The sequence below is a fragment of the Saccopteryx leptura genome, chromosome 5, assembly GCF_036850995.1.
Source record: "Saccopteryx leptura isolate mSacLep1 chromosome 5, mSacLep1_pri_phased_curated, whole genome shotgun sequence".
Taxonomy (NCBI): Eukaryota; Metazoa; Chordata; class Mammalia; order Chiroptera; family Emballonuridae; genus Saccopteryx; species Saccopteryx leptura.
This window is the reverse complement of record NC_089507.1, coordinates 121,777,417-121,798,407: the sequence shown is the minus strand read 5'-3', so window position 1 is coordinate 121,798,407 and position 20,991 is coordinate 121,777,417. Positions and strand designations below refer to the sequence as shown.

The 20,991-nt window shown below is 40.2% G+C and overlaps 1 protein-coding gene across 1 annotated transcript in view; it reads left to right on the top strand.

The window, feature by feature from the left end:
- Nucleotides 1–20,991, top strand: part of MYO3A (myosin IIIA) — a 250,823-nt gene that overhangs the window by 157,443 nt on the left and 72,389 nt on the right. Inside the window, exons 21-23 of the mRNA XM_066384881.1 lie at nt 12,469–12,622; nt 15,915–16,003; nt 17,897–18,026. Of these exons, the coding sequence (XP_066240978.1) occupies nt 12,469–12,622; nt 15,915–16,003; nt 17,897–18,026 (373 nt within the window). The remainder of the gene's footprint in view (nt 1–12,468; nt 12,623–15,914; nt 16,004–17,896; nt 18,027–20,991) is intronic.

Genomic DNA, 20,991 nt, shown 5'->3' with positions numbered 1-20,991 from the left:
TTCCTGTGCCTTGCCTCTGTTGCTGTGCTGGCCTCAGGGCTGCCACAAGAGCCTGGGTTTGGAGTGTTACCTTCTGCTGCATGCAGGCCTGGCGAACAGTCTTGGCCTGTTTCTACTAGTTAAGACCATTAAAAACTTTAAATGCTATGTTCACAGGTCCCAGATAGAGTTTGGGGGTTGAGAATAAGGGGGAGGGCTTATGGGGAGCCTGGCACCCAGATCCTGCCAGAAACGCTGGAGCCAAAGGCAGGATAGGGCCAGAACTTCCTGTAAGAAAATTGGGGCTAGGCCTTGGGGTCCTGCAAACTGGTGTAAGAGCCAATAGTAGGTGGAGAAAGGCCTGACGGAGGAGAGGCTTAAGATCACAGTGGAGAAGGGAGGGGCCCTTGGCCAGCAGGGGAGAAGAAAGAGAGAATGGTATTTGCAAGTGAATAAGAAAGAGGATTCAGTGAAGAGAGGGGAGGGGGTTTTCTGGAGGGGAAGAGATTGGAGTGAAAGAGATTTGCAAAGAGAGTAGAGAGGGGTCCCGAGAAAGGGGTGCCCCCAGGGGCCAGGCAGGAGGGAGAGAGAATTGGGAGTCCGTGGAGAAGGTAAGAATAGGAATGGAGGTTTTAGGTGAGGTTTCTCTGGCCAAAAACGGCCTGCGTGTAGAACAAGCAGCACAGAAATTAAGGACAGGAGCGAAGGGAGAAGAGAGGCCTGCACATAAGGAATCTCTGATGCCCTCCCCATCGGAGGTAGAAATTGTCAAGATTTCTTAGGATATTGTAATGGTAGAAGAAAGCAACCTGGCTAGACGCCTAGACTTTCAAGGAAGTTCGTAGAAGCTAGCTGTTCGGAGTAGAAACCTCCCAAACTGAACCTCGGAGAATAGAGTGAGTCCCGAAGGAGTAGAGGACTTAGGCCTGAGATTGGGAGGAGCTCATGTTCTGAAGGGAGCCTGGCTAGAGGGTTTGGACTGAGAGGAGCCCACAGTAGAGGAGACTGGTGAGAGAAGGGAGCGTCCCCACCTTCAGTCACAGTCCCGGGAGGAGAAAATCTCCATAGAAAGAGAGTCTCAGACAGGAGGTCGTCACCCCAAGGCTGAGACCCCGGGACGTAGGAGAGGGGCCTGGCTAGGCGCTCCTAGACTTTCGTAGAAGTCCATAAAGGAGTGGAGGCAGACCACTTGTAGATATGGGGTCCGAAGTCAAAACCGTCCGACCAGGAAGGGGTGTTTTTGGAGAGAAATTTGGAGGCCAACTGGGGAAGGGGAGGGAGAAACCCCTTACCTTCCTGGTCCGGCAGGGTTCAGGACAGGGTCAGACTGCTGGTCGCTCAACTGCGCTCACACAGCCGAAAAGAATCAGGGAGTTAGCCCAGCCCGGATGAGCTGCCGCTGTCCAATGCTTCCCTGGTTGTAAGTTCGGCCAGCAAGGGGATCATCCAGACAGCCGATGCCCCATCCCGGGTTTTGGCACCAGATGTAAGAATGAGACAGCACTCGAACTCCAGGTGTGCAGGCTTTATTAGAGGAGAAAGACCTGCCAAGGTGCTTCTCCGAAAGAAGGGCCCCAAAAACAGACTGAAGCAAAATTTTATAGGGTTGAGGATAGCCTCGAGCAAGGGTGTGCTGGTATGTTCAGCTTTCTGGAATACTCTTCCTTGGGGCGATCGACCAGCTTCCTGGCCTTTAAACCAATGTGCAGGCCCTGGCCGGTTGGCTCAGCAGTAGAGCATCGGCCTGGCGTGCGGGGGACCCGGGTTCGATTCCCGGCCAGGGCGCATAGGAGAGGCGCCCATTTGCTTCTCCACCCCCACCCCCTCCTTCCTCTCTGTCTCTCTCTTCCCCTCCCGCAGCCAGGGCTCCATTGGCGCAAAGATGGCCCGGGCGCTGGGGATGGCTCCTTGGCCTCTGCCCCAGGCTCTAGAGTGGCTCTGGTCACGGTGGAGCGACACCCCGGAGGGGCAGAGCATCGCCCCCTGGTGGGCAGAGCGTCGCCCCTGGTGGGCGTGCCGGGTGGATCCCAGTCGGGCGCATGCGGGAGTCTGTCTGACTGTCTCTCCCCGTTTCCAGCTTCAGAAAAGAAAAAAAATTAAAAAAAAATTAAAAAAAAATAAAAAAACCAACGTGCAGATCTTTTGATTATTACTTGCCTTTTACTTTTTATAGAATATTGCAATATACAATTTACTTTGATTGACAGTCTTGAATTCCATCCATGATTCTAATGTTCTTAAATTTTCTGTCTTTGGGCTTGCTATAAATGAAACTGTTCTATAAAACCCATTGAGAGGTTTTTAAAACAAAACAACTCAAAATCGTCTTCAACAAATTAAAATTTTAACTAGGGTTCAGGGTTACACAGTGCACTTTGAGAAATTAAGGCCACTTTCAATTCTTTCAAGTGCCTTCCTAGGGTAACTATCCAAGAGCCCCTGCTTCGTAATCTTAAGGACCAGATTTTGGCAGCTGAGTGTGCGATCTGGTGGGTACAGGAATATTCAGTTTTTCTTGACTTTAACATGTGTTAAAGTGCATGTGTTTTTCTTGACTTTAACATGTGGGTGCATGTGTTTTTTTCTCTTTTTCACTGTCACTTCCTGTGAAGGCAAAAATGTAAGTGATAAATGCTGACTATAGTTGAATGTATTAGCTATAACATATAAAGAGAGCACACAGTTACTGATTTCTATAAACAAGAAACAGCTAGTAAGCCAAGTCATTAAAATCATAGTCACACATTTTTGGTTGAAGAAAAGCACAGGTTTGACTTAACTCAGAGCTCCTCTGTTTAATATAGCCACTATAGCTTATCAGTAGAACATGCAGTTCTCAATTTCACACACATGCCAATGATCTGGTCAGTCTGAGCACACACAGCCTGTCCCAGGCAGCAACGTCACAGAGGAAACAGCTTCTGGTCCTGCTTCACACAACAAATGTTATCTTTATTGGCAATCCCACAACATTGGAACATGAATACAGATTTGTTGAAAGCATTTCCTTATTTATCTGAAGTTCAGCTTACACTGGGACACTCCAGCAAAGTTGATGACAAAGGTATTTTGAATATTATTTTCCCATTCCATTAAAACAAGAATCAGTAGACTATAGGCAAACATTTCTGGTGAAAAGGTTTGTGACAGTGACCTGATCCACAGCTTGCAGGGTGAATAGTTTCATATCTCTTGGAATGGTTGCCTCCAACTAACCATTTGCATCACTTCTGAACACGTTCTTAAATCTGGGAATCCACTTTTAACTCACTGGCTGCTCTGCCTCTCTTCTCCTCATCACCTACTTTTCTGTGGGCATAAATTGTATGTCTCAGAATCTCAACATCCAACTGAGAGCATCCAGAATTTGCATCCTTTTTTCTTCTTATTATCTAGGTATTTAGAATATCTAAGACAGCTGATCTATGGTAGCATTATTTTTCTACTGTGTGTACTATATAGCTCCTGAAAATTTCCTAGAGTTTGATATTTCATAATATTTGAAGCTTCCATACTTTCTCAGCACTAGAAGAACCATTTTATATATATTGACTTTAATAAAATTTCAAGGGATGATTTGTGTCTTAAAACAATCATTTGAGCATTAGATGATAAAGATAAGCCAGGTCCCACCCCTGCAAATATTATGAGGAATAGAGTTGTAACCTTTTAAAATTCTATTATAGACTCAAACTCTTCTAAATAAGTTGCAACTGGAAAATATATGATTTTTCTCTCGATTTTATTCATTCCACAAATAGAGTATTCATATATCAGCCTTTCTAGTACATTTGTGTAGAGTTATTGATGGTCATTGTTTACTTCCATATTTTTCAAAAAGGTTTTAGTTAGCAGCTCAATGTGCAGCAAAGAAGTTACAGCATTTCCAATACAGGAGGCATCTCCCTGCCTGAGCCCTCCCCCTGAATCTCAGTGTTGTTACATAACCAAGACTGGTGGAGCTTCTTTTGTCTTTTCACTTTCAGGTTTTCTTCCATGTAAAAGAGAGCTCAACAGTCAACAAATGTGATAGAAAGCTTGAAATTCTCTTCCAGTTAGAGTCATGTTAGTGCTATAAGTGGTGGCTTGTGTCCTTTGTTTTCATCTTGCACTATGGTATAATCATTGTAGTATAAACATATCCAAAAAATGAAACCTATTCCCTACAAGTTTATGTTTCAAATCAAGGGGAATGCACACCAACCATTAACTAGTCACCCATGGGCAAATTTGAATTGGAGCAAATGCCATTGTTCTTTAGAGCCGTTATAATACTAAGAAGCATTGTTCTAGAATCCTGAAGATTGGCTCTACTTGCTTATATGCCTGTTTATGCCTATGATAAGCTTTCTTATCCATAGTACAGCTTATGTTTTCTGGCTATTAACTAAACTAAATCTTTTTTTTTTTTTTTGACAGAAAGAGAGATAGAGAGAGGGACAGATAGGGACAGACTGACAGGAAAGAAGAGAGATGAGAAGCATCAATTATTTGTTGTGGCACCTTAGTTGTTCAATGATTGCTTTCTCATATGTGCCTTGACTGGGGGGTTGTGGGTTGCAGCAGAGTGAGTGACCCCTTGTTCAAGCCAGCGACCTTGGGCTTAAGCCAGTGACCATGGGGTCATGTCTGTGATCCCACATTCAAGCTGGCGAGCCTGTGCTCAAGCCAGATAAGCCTACTCAAGCCAGTGACCTCGGGGCCTCGAACCTGGGTCCTCCACAGCCCAGTCCAACACTCTATCCACTGCGCCACTGCCTGGTCAAGCTAAAGCTCATTTTTAAAGTGAGCTGTTACATATATCACTTATATATGTACCCGTGGGTTTAGAATTAAAAGTCAGAAGCCATTTTATAGGCAGGAGACTATTTACAGCACATAATGGAAACAATAACTGCAATTATGGCTCCAGCTTCTCTTTCTGAAAATGATTTGTATGACTTTTCTCTCCAGTTGTTCATATCCTCAAGACTAAAGCCCTTGAGATGTTTGAATGTGGGATTTAAAACATAATTTGTGGCAATTACAAAGAATAGAAATTCATTCATTTATGTAATATCTACATTTTCAACATTTTTTAACATCACAAAGTAAAAATTAGTCATCGGATAAAAAATGTGTGGATAATTAAAAATGAAGCCCTTATAAATGTCTTCAAATTGTTTTGCTTGCAAAGTGTGAATTTTTATTTTATATCTAACTTTCTTCCCTATTAAATAAGTCATATGTGTACTATGTTGGTAGCAATTGTCCTATTTTAGCTTTCAAAGTGATAAAGGCTATTTTATAGGCTTCTTTATTTTTATGGTGAGAGAGAAATACAGGGTGGAAGAGAGATGAGAAGCATCAACTCGTACTTGTGGCACCTCACTTATTCATTGATTGCTCCTCATACATGCCTTGACAGGGGGCTACAGTCACCCATTGGGCTCAAGCAAGGGACACTGGGCTCAAGTCAGCGACCATGGGATCACATCGATGATCCCACGCTCAAGCCAGCAACCCCACACTGAAGCTTTTGAGCTGGCGCTCAAGCTGGCAACCTCAGGATTTTAACCTGGAACTTCAGCATCCCAGATTGACATTCTATTCACTGTACCACCACTGGTCAGGCAATAGCCATTTCCTTTAAGCATTAAAATAACCACACATTTAAGAAACCCTTGATACAACAAATCCTTTTTAAATGCTCAGCCAAGACATGGGTTACTGTTTCAGATCACGTACAAATGCTCCTTAAGCTTCTCACATACCAGGAGAATATAGAAGTGGACATCCAAGTAGTAAGACATGTGGAGCAGCGCTGCAGCGGCTCCTGCTGGGGCCTGTCACCCTCTCCTGTGCTCCTGCAGGCAACCTCTGGAGCTCCATGTCCACGTCATCCTTCATACCCTGTGCTTCACAGTTTGTTTCTCTACCATCGGTGAAGTTGGGTCAACACCCTAATGCAGTGTGGGCATTTGTGGTATTTATTTTGATAATTTAATAATATTTTAATTATAATAAAGTGATTTTCACCCTGGCTGGTGGTGCAGAGAATAGAGTGCTATCCTGGAACACCAAGGTTACCAGTTCAATCCTACAGTCACCTGCTTCAGCCCAGGGTCACTGGCACGAGCCTGGCGTCCCCAGCTCCATCCTACAAGCCCCAGTTTGGACTCTGGTCAGGATACATATGAGTAGTAACAATCCATGGAACAACTAAGGGGAACAAGTTGATGCTTCTCTCCCTACCTTCTTCTCTCTCAAAAAAGAATTTGTTTTCAATGAGATATAGCATTAGGAGTATAGATCCATGTAATTACTATAGGTTCTATATGTGAAGTTAAAGCATACTGTTGACAAACTGAAATATAAATTTTTGATAAAGATTTAATTATGACAGTAAAGGAGAAATAGTTTAAGATGAAAGAGATATAGAAAATTATATTTCTGAATTCCCAACTAAAATGCTTCCTTATGTTAAGCCAATACCTGTCAATGACCTTTTTTTATGACTTTTTTTCATTGAATTTATCAGGTGACTTTTACAACTTTTTTTTTTTTTTTTTTTTTTTACAGAGACAGAGAGAGAGAGAGTCAGAGAGAGGGATAGACAGGGACAGACAGACAGGAACGGAGACATGAGAAGCATCAATCATCAGTTTTTCGTTGTGCATTGCGACACCTTAGTTGTTCATTGATTGCTTTCTCATATGTGCCTTGACCATGGGCCTTCAGCAGACCGAGAAACCCCTTGCTCCAGCCAGCGACCTTGGATCCAAGCTGGTGAGCTTTTGCTCAAACCAGATGAGCCCTTGCTCAAGCTGGCGACCTCGGGGTCTCGAACCTAGGTCCTCAGCATCCCAGTCTGATGGTCTATCCACTGCGCCACCGCCTGGTCAAGCGACTTTTAAGACTTTTAAAGAGCTTTCAAAAACAGGTATCATACACAAAAAGACTTTTCATCATAATAGGCGTTGTTTGCCTCCTTTTCTGAGAAAGGAAATGCCCTAGGGAGCAACACTTAAAATTCCTTCCCCCAAAGCTTATTAAGTATATATGTCAAATAGAACATGTATAAATTTGTTAGGAATTATACAAATACTACCCATTAGGTTACTTGTCAGATTCTGAATTAATGACCTATGTCATCTCAAGTTAACAATAAACAACATTCCCTGTGGCTTGCCTTTAACATTAACAAAAAATCAGCAGGAGCATTAAGACCAGCTTTGAATAGAAAACACAGGGAGAAAAACATAGATTTTTGAATTCTATATTTCATTTTACAACAGGAGTTTATATTTTTAAGCATGTGTATTATCACTTTGTTTTATTCATTTTTAGCCTTTTAAAATACTTAGATACTTCAGTAAAATGTTATTGCTAAGAATAGCGTAGAGAGAGAATAACAGCAAATGGGGTGACATGTTAGTTGGGGAATTTGGATAAAGCGTACGTGGGAGTTCTTTGTACTATTCTGGCAATTTTTTTTAAATTTGAAATTATTTTAAAATAAAAAGTGGCAAAAAAATTTTTGCTATAATAAACATATACAATTTACCTTGACCACTAACAGCACTCTAAATCCTAGATTTTCAACCATCAACGTCTTTCTCTTGGAATGAGGATTTTTTTCAGTGGTTAGAATGAGTAAGTAGCTTCTCAGTGGTTTCTGTCCACTGTGGAAATGATTTTGTAAATGTGTTCACTCATATGAGCAGTTGGCAAGTAGGAATTATTTTACTAAAAGGCAGACTTCAAGGAATAAATGTGTTTATATGGTTTATTTCCCCTTTCAAATGTTCTGTCAACAAAACATTTATTTATTCATTGAGTTTCACAGCAGGTTGAGGCAGTTTTGGCATTTTGAAATGTCAGAGCCAGAAGAAACCTAAATGGATTATATTTCATAGGCAAAAATGATTCCCTGTGACTTGCCCAAGGTTGCAGGCTGGTTAAGCATAGCCAGAACCAGAATCCAGGTCCGGTACCTACCCAAGCTCTCCCATGTATAATCAAATAAGAAAGCTGAGAAGAACCAGAGACCTGACGAAGTAATCTCTTGTGCAGAAGAAAAGGTACTCCATGTATTTGAAAGTTAGGAAGGAACAGAAGAGGAAGGGAAGGAGAAAAGAGAGAGAGGCTATCTTTTCACCTGAAAAGCCAAGGAGAATCAACAGAAGGCAGGAAAGAAGGAAACTGAAGAGAAGAGTAGCATGAGGCGTGTGGCAGTGGTGCAGACTGGCAGCTGGGTGACTGCAGACCTAACAGGAAGGATGTAGTTAGAGGACGGAACAACTGAAGGAAGAAAACAAAAGCCAAGAAATCCTAGGATGTATTTTGTTCAGGTTGAAATGGCAAGGCAGAGAGAGCATCTTTGCTGTGCCCCAAAGGACAGGGACTCTACCTTTTTCATCTTTATTTCTACCTCCCCAGCCCCATCTACCCATAAACAGACACATAGTATGTGCTTCTCAAATATTTGAAGACTTTTAATATGTGGCATCTTTTAAATGGTCTATCTATCAGAGACAGTGCCACCTAGGTGAATCTCAAATACAGTCTCTTGATATAAATCCCATTCATTCTTCATCTCATGATTTGAAATAGGTGAAATATTTTTTAAAAAGTGGAGTTTTTTCACGAAGATGGTGTCAAAGTGAAGAAGGAAGTCCCTGCCCCACCCCTCAAAGCCGAAGCCAAAGCAAAGGCTTTGAAGGCAAAGAAAGCAGTGCTGAAAGGCATCCACAGCCACTAAAAAAAGATCTGCACGTCACCCACCTTCCAATGGCACAAGACACTATGGCTCTGAAGGCAGCCTAAACAGTCTCAGCAGGGGCCCCCGGGGGGGACAAGCTTGACCACTGTTCCATCCCTGGGTTCCCCCTGACCACCGAGTCAGCCATGAAGAGGATAGAACACAACACAGTTTTGTCATTGTGGGTGTCAAGGCCAACAAGCACCAGATCACACAGGCTGTGACAAAGCTCTGTGACATTGATGTGATCAAGGTCAACACCCTGATTGGGCCTGATGGAGAGAAGGAGGCATATGTTAGACTGGCTCCTGTCGATGCTTTGTATGTTGCCAACAAAATTGGGATCATCTACACTGAGCCCAGCTGGCTAATTCTAAATATAAACATTTTTTACTATAAAGAAAAAAGATGGACTAAACTTTAAAAATAAGAGATACACATGGTTGTGGGGGCAAGAGAGAGTGACCAGTGTAGGAAGCAGGGTTGCTGAATTAGTCTAGGAAATGAGAGGTCTTTCTGAGGACATGAGGCCTGAATGGTGAGAATCGCACCTTTATTGTGTTGTTTGTTAATCTGTACTGAGTGATCCATGCTTACTTTTCCCTGCCATGAAAATTCACAGCCTCTCTCTGCCTGTGGTGACCACCCTTCCACCCTGCTGTGTGAGTCTAAGGACTCCACTTAGTAATCTCCACTCTCTCCTGAGCCTAAATATTTAAGCTTGTGGTCTAAGCCCTGTGGCCATAGAGATCCACCTTCCTTCTACAGGCTTTCTGGCCAGTGAGTCCTTTCACAACCCACACACAAAATTCAGTGAAATACCAGAGAGAATTTGACTCAGGATGAGGTTTCCTGACATCCGAGTCCTATGATTTCCCTTGCCTCCTTGATCTATACTTTAAATGATCACTCATCTATCCTTTTTCAAAAGAGAATTCAGGCCATCTGAATGGAGTAGGGATTACATATGCTAAACAGCTCAGCTTCCCTGTAGTTAATAACTCCACTGCTCTGCTTTAAATGTATGTTTCATTTACAATGCAAAACAGAGGACTTTCTGCAGTGGTAGATGAGCTTCATTTCCCTGCAGATTCTTAAAAACAACTAAGTATGTTGAGCTCATAACCACTATAAAAACATATAATATATTGTTTTAGTCATGATTATTTTACTTAAAGTGCTTTATAAATACTGAGTAATAACATTTTTTTCTCCATTGTCTTGCCTGCAGTGATATTACTAACAAGTATCTTTGTGTGTGTGTGTGTGTGTGTGTTTGACAAATAGGGACAGACAGACAGGAAGGGAAAGAGATGAGAAGCATCAATTCCTCCTTGCAGATCCTTATTTGTTCATTGATTGCTTTCTCATATGTGCCTTGACCAGGGGCCTATAGCAGACTGAGTGACCCCTTGCTCAAGCCAGTGACCTTGGGCTTCAAGCCAGTGACCTTTGGGCCCCAGCCAGCCACCATGGGGTCATGTCTGTGATCCCATGCTCAAGCCAGCAACCCTGCACTCAAGCTGGCGATCTCAAGGTTTTGAACCTGGGTCCTATGAGTCCCAGTCTGACACGGTATCCACTGTACCACCAACTGGTCAGGTACTTAACAAGTATCAGAAAGGGGAGCCTTTTGTTTTCCAAGTTCATCATCTCTGCTCTGTGTAACCTGCCGCAAAAAGCTGTCAGCAGATTTTGACACTGGCAAAGAGAGATGACAGATGCATTGATTTAGATCGTACCCTTGTGTGCTTTCTATATAAAACATACAAAACCGCCTTTGAACTTTGCTGTTGCCATTTAGACTGTAGCATACTGTCAGCATAATGTATCTAAATAGTAAAGTAATTCTAGGTCTGCATATTTTCCAAGGTTACCTTCAAATGCAAAAGCTGTGAAACTTCAAGACATTGTTTCTATTTCTTTTTATACTGCAAAAACTAAATATCTTTCAGGTGATCTACCTTTTAGACCAGGGGGTTATGCCTAATTTTTATGTATTAGATTTGTTTTATTTAAAAATATACACATATTTTTTTTCTGGTGACAGGCTGCTTGAAATGCGATTTCTATTTCATAAATATCCAAAAGTGGTGATTAAAACATTTGCTCATCGTCTGACCAGGCAGTGGCGCAGTGGATAGACCATTGGACTGGGATGCGGAGGACCCAGGTTTGAGACCCCGAGGTCGCCAGCTTGAGCGCAGGCTCATCTGGTTTGAGCAAAAAGCTCACCAGCTTGGACCCAAGGTCGCTGGCTTGAGCAAGGGGTTACTTGGTCTGCTAAAGGCCCGCAATCAAGGCACATATGAGAAAGCAATCAATGAACAACTAAGGTGTTGCAACGAAAAACTGATGATTGATGCTTCTCATCTCTCTCCCTTCCTGTCTGTCTGTCCCCCTATCTCTCTCTCTGATTCTCTGTCTGTCTCTGTAAAAAATAAATAAATAAATAAATAAATAAAACCATCTTAAAAAAAATTTTTGCTTATCAAATGCCCCACCTGCCATTGGCTAAAGTCCTGCATGAACTTGCCAGAAATACATTCTCCTTCTCTGAACTCAGGGCGCGTGCAGCGTAGCATTTGTCTGCCACGTCTCACCTTATATTCTGAGTATGTATTTACTAAACATATCAGCCAAGTTAGATTTTAAACCCACTGAGGACAGAAAGTTTGTTTTATACCTCTCTTTATCACCCAACACAGTCCCTTATTATAAGGCATTTAATGAATTTAAAAATATAGACTATATAAAAGTAAAATTAAATATGTAAATGCAAATAGCCTGTCATTTCATCTGTGAGTGGAGCAGGACATTCCTCCTGCATCAGTGGTTATCTGGTACACTCCCCGATAAAAGTGGCTTCCTCACCTGAAACTAGTGAGCAGCCTACACGTAAGTCATTGTTCAGATGTCACGTGTGTCCTCTCTTATAGGCTGTGAAGTAGGGGCACAGTACGAAGGTACAGTCATAGAAACACATGCAGCACAGTTCTGCAAGTCCCTTTTGGAAAGTAGAGCATCAGCAGCACTTACCTTGTTCTAGAACCATGATCATACTGTAATTGTTTTTCATCGTTTTTTATTGTATGCATCTTATAACTTAACAGCAAATTTTCATAAATGTGCCAGACATTTTGACTTTGCTGATGAAGACTGTAAGCTGCATTGAGTAGATGAGAAAATGGAAGCTTATAGAGTATGAAAATTCCAAAGGACTATTCGGCTAGTTAAGTGACAGACCCCAGATAGGAACCTGTTTGTCCTTGGTGCTAAACCCGTTGGTTGTTCTTGTAACTGACTAACAATATAAATGTTATCATAACTGAAGTGTATGTAACATTTGTGAGAGACTCATTTCTGGAACGATGTAGATAAAAGGCTTAAATTGGGGGAAATGTAATCCTAAAATTCGCCTAATTAATATTCTCTAAATTCTGGAATATAATTTTATTAGTGCTCATTAGCAACATTTCCCTTGCTTTTTGAAATCTTGAGATATCTGTAAGTCTAGTATAGAAACTAGAAACTTTTTATTACTACTCTGAGTAGAATCAGTGCTAACTTTAATGAACTAACATTTATAGAAAGAGAAAAATACAATGAAACCCTTAGTTGAAGGCCAGAGGAAGTGCTTTGTTATAATGTATGCAAAGTAGGATTTTAGGTCATTACTGTAAAGCTACATATTATTCACAAAGTTTTAAAGTGAATTCTTCTGTATGTATCATGTCCCATTATAGAATGAATATGTTATTGAGGATATTGATGCCAGAGTTATTGAATATGAAGATAACCGGCCCATCCTAGATCTGTTTCTGCAGAAGCCAATGGGTTTGCTGTCTCTACTTGATGAGGAAAGTAGATTTCCCAAAGCCACCGACCAGACTCTTATAGGCGAGTATTAAACCCAGTATGTCTACATCATTTTCTGATATAGTCATCTAATTCTGAATGGTTAAAAAATAGGTTTTTAATTATTTGGGAGAAAATAACTGTCACAAAGCCTGTACTTCAGACCTTAAAGAAGCTTTGGGTCTAATCCCTGCATCAGTGAATATGTATAACAGTGTGAATGAAATACATATGTCACAACAAGTTAAACAAGTTTAGACATTAGGCTTCTCCTTACTTTGTGAGCCCCAACCATCAGATCTTATGTTAGAAATTACCCTAGAAATTATTCAACCCAAAATTAGAAATCAAAGGGCAGGGCAAAAGGATAGTACTAGAATTTGAAAAGAGCTAATGGGAAGGAAATAAATCCATCTGTGATGTTCTAGTCATTTATCTACTAGAGGCACTAGCCTCAAATAGCTTAGTAACCTCTAAGTTACAGTATGTTATAAATGTTTATGATAATAATCCTGAGTCATCAAAAATATTAAACATTGATTTTTTTTTCTTTTCGAGAAGACAGAGATATCTATAGTACATTTAAAAGACAGTGATCTAAAATGGTTAAAATAAATATTCCTACTCTTTTAATAAATCTTTAGATTTAGTCCTCTAAAAATATAATTTTCAATATGGAATACTATAATATATTCCCTGATGGTAGGGGATCCTCATTCTGCATAGTGAATACTTGCAAAAAATTTAGATTCACATTTTCTCTCATTTACTTTGGAGATAAAGCAGTCTGTTTCTTACCATTAAGTCAGTGTTGTTGCTTCCTCCCTACTCACTGATTGGCTTATCCTGTCCTCTAATTGCGTACTGCTAATGAAAAAGAAAATAATCTTAAAATTATGAAAAAATCATTTCACAGTAGTACCTTGGGGTTTTTTTGGTTTGTTTGTTTGTTTGTTTTTTGGGTTTTTTTCTTTTTTTTATTGATTTTAATTTATTGTCTTACAATAATTTCTAGTGTTGCCCCGAATGCATCTCTCTTCCCCCCGTATTCCCCTCAACATCTCCCTTGCCCCCCTCCCCATAGCACCCTCTCCCCTTCCCTTCAGGTTTATCCCATCCTATCATCCCCTTCCCTCTGTTCTCTTTTCCTCTGGTCCCTTTGATCCCTCCTCTGTCTCAATTCCGTTCCTCATTGAATTCCTCAAATGAGTGAGGTCATATGATATTTTTCTTTTTCTGCCTGGCTTATTTCACTTAGCATAATAGTTTCCATGTCATACATGTTGCCACAAAAGGTAAGATTTCCTTCTTTTTCATGGCCCCATAGTATTCCATTGTGTATATGTACCAAAGCTTTTTAATCCACTTGTCCACTGATGGACACTTGGGCTGTTTCCAGATCTTCGCTATTGTGAACAATGCTGCCATAAACATGGGGGTGCATTTCTCCTTTTGAAACAGTGCTATGGTTTTCTTGGGGTATATTCCTAAAAGTGGAATAGCTAGGTCAAAAGGCAGTTCGATTTTTAATTTTTTGAGGAATCTCCATACTGTTTTCCACAGTGGCTGCACCAGTCTGCATTCCCACCAGCAGTGCAAGAGAGTTCCCTTTCTCCAGATCCTCGCCAGCACTTTTTCTGTGTTGTTTTGTTGATGAGCGCCATTCTAATTGGTGTGGGGTGATATCTCATTGTGGTTTTAATTTGCATTTCTCTAATGATTAGTGATGTTGAACATTTTTTCATCTGCCTATTGACCATCTGAATGTCCTCTTTGGAGAAGTGTCTATTCATTTCTTTTTCCCATGTTTTGATTGGATTTTTTTATCTTCCTGGTGTTGAATTTTACAAATTCTTTATAAATTTTGGTTATTAACCCCTTATCAGACGTATTGTCAGATATGTTCTCCCATTGTGTAGTTTGTCTTTTTATTCTGTTCTTATTGTCTTTAGCTGTGCAAAAGCTTTTTAGTTTGATATAGTCCCATTTGTTTATCCTGTCTTTCATTTCCGTTGCCCATGGAGATAAGTCAGCAAATGTATTGCTGCGAGAAATGTCGGAGAGCTTACTGCCTATGTTTTCTTCTAAGATGCTTATGGTTTCATACCTTACATTTAAGTCTTTTATCCATTTTGAGTTTATTTTTGTGAATGGTGTAAGTTGGTGGTCTATTTTCATTTTTTTGCAGGCAGCTGTCCAATTTTCCCAACACCATTTGTTAAAGAGACTGTCTTTACTCCATTGTATGCTCTTACCTCCTTTGTCAAATATCAATTGTGTGGGTTTATTTCTGGGTTCTCTGTTCTGTTCCATTAATCTATATGCCTGTTCTTATGCCAGTACCAAGCTGTTTTGAGTACAATGGCCTTGTGGTATAACTTGATATCAGGAAGTGTGATACCTCCCACTTTATTCTTCCTTTTCAAGATTGCTGAGGCTATTCATGTTCTTTTTTGGTTCCATATAAATTTTTAGAATATGTGTTCTATATCATTGAAGTATGTCATTGATATTTTAATTGGTATTGCATTGGATTTATAAATTGCTTTGGGTAATATAGACATTTTAATGATGTTTATTCTTCCTAACCATGAGCACGGTATATGCTTCCACTTGTTTGTATCTTTCTTAATATCTTTAATCAATGTTTTATAATTTTCCAAGTACAAATCTTTAATCTCCTTGGTTAAATTTACTCCTAGGTACTTTATTTTTTTGGTTGCAAAGGAGTACCTTGGTTTTGATGTTAAAATATTCCTCTAAAACATGAGTAAAAAGTTCTCTGAGGATAATAAAACTGTTACAGAAACATAGCCTTTCTAATCCTCTTGTGTTTCCCATGTAACCAATAATAACGTATAACTTCTCTAGAGACAGGAGAGGCACAACACCTGATTTTCAGGCTTCAAACTGTGTTTCAGAAACCTCTCTAATCAGTCAGTCTCCTCTGTATCAGTTGTTCTCAAAATGTGGTCCCCAGACAAGGAATACTTGTATCACCTGGGAGCTTGGTAGAATTATGACTTCTTGGATCCCATTCCCGATCTACTGAGTCAGAAACTCCGGGAGTAGGACCTGGAAATGGGCTTCAGGGGACCCTGATACTTGTTAAGGTTTGAGAATGACTTCTCTAAATCATAATGGAATGGCAAAATTCATGATCTTGAATGTTACCTTACCATTTATAATTCTATTCCAAGTCTGCTTGCATAAGATATGTACAATTTTCTTTTTTCCTGCACATTGTCCATTTTATGGAGCGATAATTCTGTCAATCTGTATTTTTTTAGTATCTCCTACATGCTTGATATTGGAGGTGTTTTTTTTCCAATAGAAAAATTTGAAGATAACCTGAAATCACAGTACTTCTGGAGGCCCAAAAGAATGGAACTTAGTTTTGGAATTCACCATTTTGCAGGAAAGGTAAGAACATTGAACAGTTATGACTGAGTTTCTCTTTGGTCTTCTGTCAAATAGTAATGGTAGACATGAAAACTGTGGCCCAAAATATTTACAGGTGGTTCTAATGAGATAGCCGTCTGTTTCTGCCCCTCCCTGGCCCTACCTCGGCTCTCCAGTTTCCTGAAGTCTGTCCTGTTCTTTGCCCACCACTCCCACTCTGGGGCATCCACTTCTAGCAGCTATCCTGAAAAGGCAAAAAAAAAAAGAAAGAAAGAAAGAAAGAAAAAACTCTTAGTTCAACAAACACAAGGTAATAGTTTTTCTAGAGGAATTTTTATTAAATAAGTGAAAAACAAGAAAGAAAAGAAAGACAAGCCTTAAACAGTCCACCTTTCTGATCCCAACATTTGGCTTTGGGTAAGATCGGCGGGTAGTGGTACCTATTTTTTCCTTCTTTTAGTGATAGCTGGGAACCTTTATTTTAAACTGACTTTTTTGGACAGTAGGTGCTTCTCTCTCCACCACAGCCTTTGTCTTTCCTCCTTCCCAACAGGAGGAGGTGCCAGGCTGGAGGTAGGTTTAGTCAGATAAGTGAGCTAACCTGGATTGATGAAGCTGGTGAATGGATGGATACACAGTTAGAAGAAGAATGGTTTGAGCACTGACAGATACCCATTCCCACACCAGAGCAAACCTCAGCGCCCGGAGGCCGTGTTCCTTCCCTTCTGTGGAGAATAATAAGTCATTCTATCACAATGATGTCATAAATATTGGAGGGCTAAAAAGATACTAAAATACAGAATGAATGCAATGAATTAAAAATACATAAACAGGATGAACTAAGCAGAGCCCTGAGCACTCTAGTTTACTAGATCTCTGTTCAACAAACCTCAGCATTCTACATACTCATCATCAAAGAAAATCTACCTTAAATATTATAGTTGTAGCCTCTCATGATTTTTACCACCTGATTTTATTAATAAGCCTCCTTTAAAACATTTATAAATAGTTGTCTATGATAATTTTATCCAGTTTTTAATATCAATATCAGTCTGCTTGGACCACCATAACAAAATACCACAGCTAGGGTGGCTTAAACAACAGAAATGTATTTTTTTCTCAGTTCTGGAGACTACAAATCTAAGACAAGGTGCTGGCAGGGTTGGGGGCTGGTGAGGCCTCTCTTCCTGGCTTACAGACAACTTCCTTTTCCTTGTGTACACATGGGGTAGAGAGAGACAGATCTCTGGTGTATCTTCCTCATTATATAAGGACATCAGCCCTATGGGATTAGGACCCCATCCTCACGACCTCACTCAACTTTAATTACCTGCTTAAAGACCCTCTCTCCAAATAGTCAACCAGAGGTTAAGGATTCAACATAATTTTAGAAGAACACAATTTAGTCCATAACAACCGCCATATTGGACCATCCTACAGAAATCTTTGGGTTACATTGATCTTTATTTTAGTCTTATATTTTAGTAGTGCCAGAAGCATAAACACCTACAGCAAACTTAGATCTCAGTGCTACTGAGACAGAACTCTACACAATGGCCAATTCACTGCAGTGAATCCACTGTCACAGGAATGAGAATGACTTGGGGGCCCAGGTGCCCTTATACCTCACCCAACCTTCCAGAAACGCACCAGATTTCTAGCATGATAAATGGTAGGAATCAAACTTCCTTTATAATTTCAACCCAAACAAAAGCAATGAGACAGATTTTTCTCTAACAAGATTTACTATAAACCTGGAGACATTCGCTTTTCCAACGAAGTTGTAAAGGGACTGCCTGTATAAATCCTTGTATACCTGTCACTCGGCACAGTGAGCCCCCCATGAAGACCTATTTATGAAGATGATGATGACAGTGGTACAGTTGTGATAATGATAACATACTTTATCAACAGGTCCTCTATAATGCAAGTGGGTTCTTAGCTAAAAATAGAGACACCCTTCCAACTGATATAGTGCTACTTTTGAGGTCATCAGAAAACAGTGTAATTCGACAACTAGTCAGTCACCCTCTGACAAAAACAGGTAAGCCAAGACAATTTATTTTATTTTATTTTATTTTATTTTGTGTGTGTGTGTGTTTGTGTGTGTGTGACAGAGACAGAAAGAGACAGAGAGAGGGACAGACAGATTGGAAGGGAGAGAGATGGAGAAGCATCATGCATTCTTCGTTGCGGCACCTTAGTTGGTTCATTGATTGCTTTCTCATATGTGCCTTGACCGGAGGGTTACAGCAGACTGAGCTCAAGCCAGCAACCTTGGGCTCAAGCTGGTGAGCCTTGCTCAAACCAGATGAGCCTGCGCTCAAGCTAGAGACCTTGGGGTTTTGAACCTGGGTTCTCTGTGTCCCGGTCCGATGCTCTATTCACTGCACCACCACCAGCTCAGGCAAGACAATTTCCTTTAAATGAAAAAGTTTTTCAGGCCTGATCAAACAGTTTCTTCATTGATTTGAGAGAAAAAGAGAGAGAGAGTAGGGAAGGAACACAGAAAGAGAGAAGCATCAACTCACTTCCATTTAGTTGTTCCATTTAGTTGTGCACTCACTGATTACTTCTGGAATGTACTCTGACTGGGGTGATCCATGATGACCCATGATCTTCACTTGCTGGGGTGAGGCTCTATCCACTGAGCAACCCAGCCAAGGTCTGATCAAATAGTTTCTGATTGTGATTTTCATGAGTATAATCCTCAATTCTTCATGTTGGTTTGTTTTGGGCTCAAGGTATTCAATAATTAATGTTCTCTGCCTAGATCATCTGAAGGAACATAAAAAAGGTGGTTTTCATTAAAGAAAGTGAAGGAAATATGGTGGTGTCCTAGCTACTCACCAGAAGAATATGCTCACCTCCGGAGAGCTCAGCATCACCTGCTATTTCAGAGTGGGCAGCATTTGGATAGTTCCTTGAGGTTCTACGGGTTTAGTGAACCCTGCCTTATTGGTTAAAAATTCACATGATCTTGTTCCATTCAGCTATATACATTCTTAGATTTGCTTTTAAGTAGAAAAAAATGTAGTTTGGGGTTGTTTTTCTTTATTGGAGTTTAAAATTGTTCTCTGCATTTTTGTAGTTTTATTGAGGTATAACTGACATAACATACATTTAGATAGTGAAATTTGATGACTTTTTTTTTTTTTTTAGTGAGGGGAAGGGGGAGAAAAAGAGAGACAGAGAAGGTAGGAGCAGCAGGAAGCATCAACTCCCATATGTGCCCTAACCGGGCAAGCCCAGGGTTTCAAACCAGCGACCTCAGCATTGCAGGTTGACACTTTATCCACTACGCCACCACTGATTAGGCAGTAAAATTTTATGACTTCTTTACATACATAAACACTGTTAAACTATCACCACAATTAATAATGAATCTGTTCATTACCCCCAAATGATATTTCCTCATTACCCATTGTAATCCTTCCCCTCCTTCTCCCTGCCTCTAATCAGCTGTTCTAGCATCTGTTGAAGAGATGTTCTTTCCTCATTGAATTCCTTTTGCACTCTTGTTGAAAATCAATTGACTATATGTCTAGATCTATATCTAGGCTCTCTACAATGTTTTATTGATATTTGTCTATCTTTCTGCACTTCTTGACTATAGTAACTTTATGAAAAATCTTGAAAGCGACATCAATTTTATTGATATTCTCAAAGAACCAGCTTATGGTTTCATTGACCTTCTAGGTTTTGCTATTTCTCAGTGTTTGTTGTTTTTGTTTGTTTGTTTTGCTTTTATGTTTATTGCCTCCTTTCTTCTGTTTACTTTGGGTATTTTGTCTTTTTTCTAACTTCTAAGGTGAGAGCTTCCATGATTTAAGAAAATATTTCTTCTTTTCTAATACAGGCACTTAAACGGGTTATTTACAAGTCTTATATTTAATTTCTAAATATCTTGGGGTTTTCCAGATATCTTTTTGTTATAGACTTCTAATTTAATTCTGTAATGCTCAAAAAGCATATTTTGTATGATTTAATTTATTTAACTTTATTGAAACATTTTTCATGGCTCAGGATATGGTCTATCTTGGTTTATGTTGCACTTGAAAATAATGTATATTCTACTGTTGTTAGGTGGTATGTTCTATATTATAAATATCAATTAGGTCAACTTGTTTGATACTATTGGTTAAGTCTTCTGTATTCTTACTGGTTTTCTCCTGGTTCTATCAGTTACTGAGAGAAGGATCTTGATATATCTGACTTTAATTGTCAATTTATTGATTTTTTTTTTCATTTAAATCAGGTTTTTGCTTCATATATTTTTAAGGTCTCTAAGGGAGTACATAAAAATTTAGAATTTTTTTATCTTCTTGATGAATAGACCCCTTTATTATTAATAAGTGACTCTCTTTTATCCAGGGTAATATTTTTTGTTCTGAAATCTGCCTTGTATGATAATGATTTGTAGACTTCAGCTTTCTTATGATTAGTGGTTGAATGGCATTTTTCATACTTTTTTTTTTTAATTTTTCTGAAGTTGGAAACAGGGACTCAGTCAGACAGACTCCCGCATGCGCCTGACCAGGATCCACCCGGCATGCCCACCAGGGGGCGATGCTCTGCTCATCTGGGGTGTCACTCTGTTGCAACCAGAGCCATTCTAGCACCTGAGGCAGAGGCCATAGAGCCATCCTCAGCAGCCGGGCCAACTTTGCTCCAATGGAGCCTTGGCTGCGGGAGGGGAAGAGAGAGACAGAGAGGAAGGAGAGGGGGAGGGGTGGAGAAGCAGATGGGCACTTCTCCTGTGTGCCCTGGCTGGGAATTGCACCCAGGACTCCTACACACCAGGCCGATGCTCTACCACTGAGCTAACTGGCCGGGGCCGCATTTTTCATACCTTTAATTTCAATATATTTTTGTGTTCATATTTTTTAAGACTTTATTTGTATTAGAACAGAGAGAGTGTGAGACAAAAACAGAGAGAGAGAAGGGTGGGAGGAGATGGAAGCATCAACTCCCATTTGTGATTTGTGCCTTGACCAGACAAGCCCAGG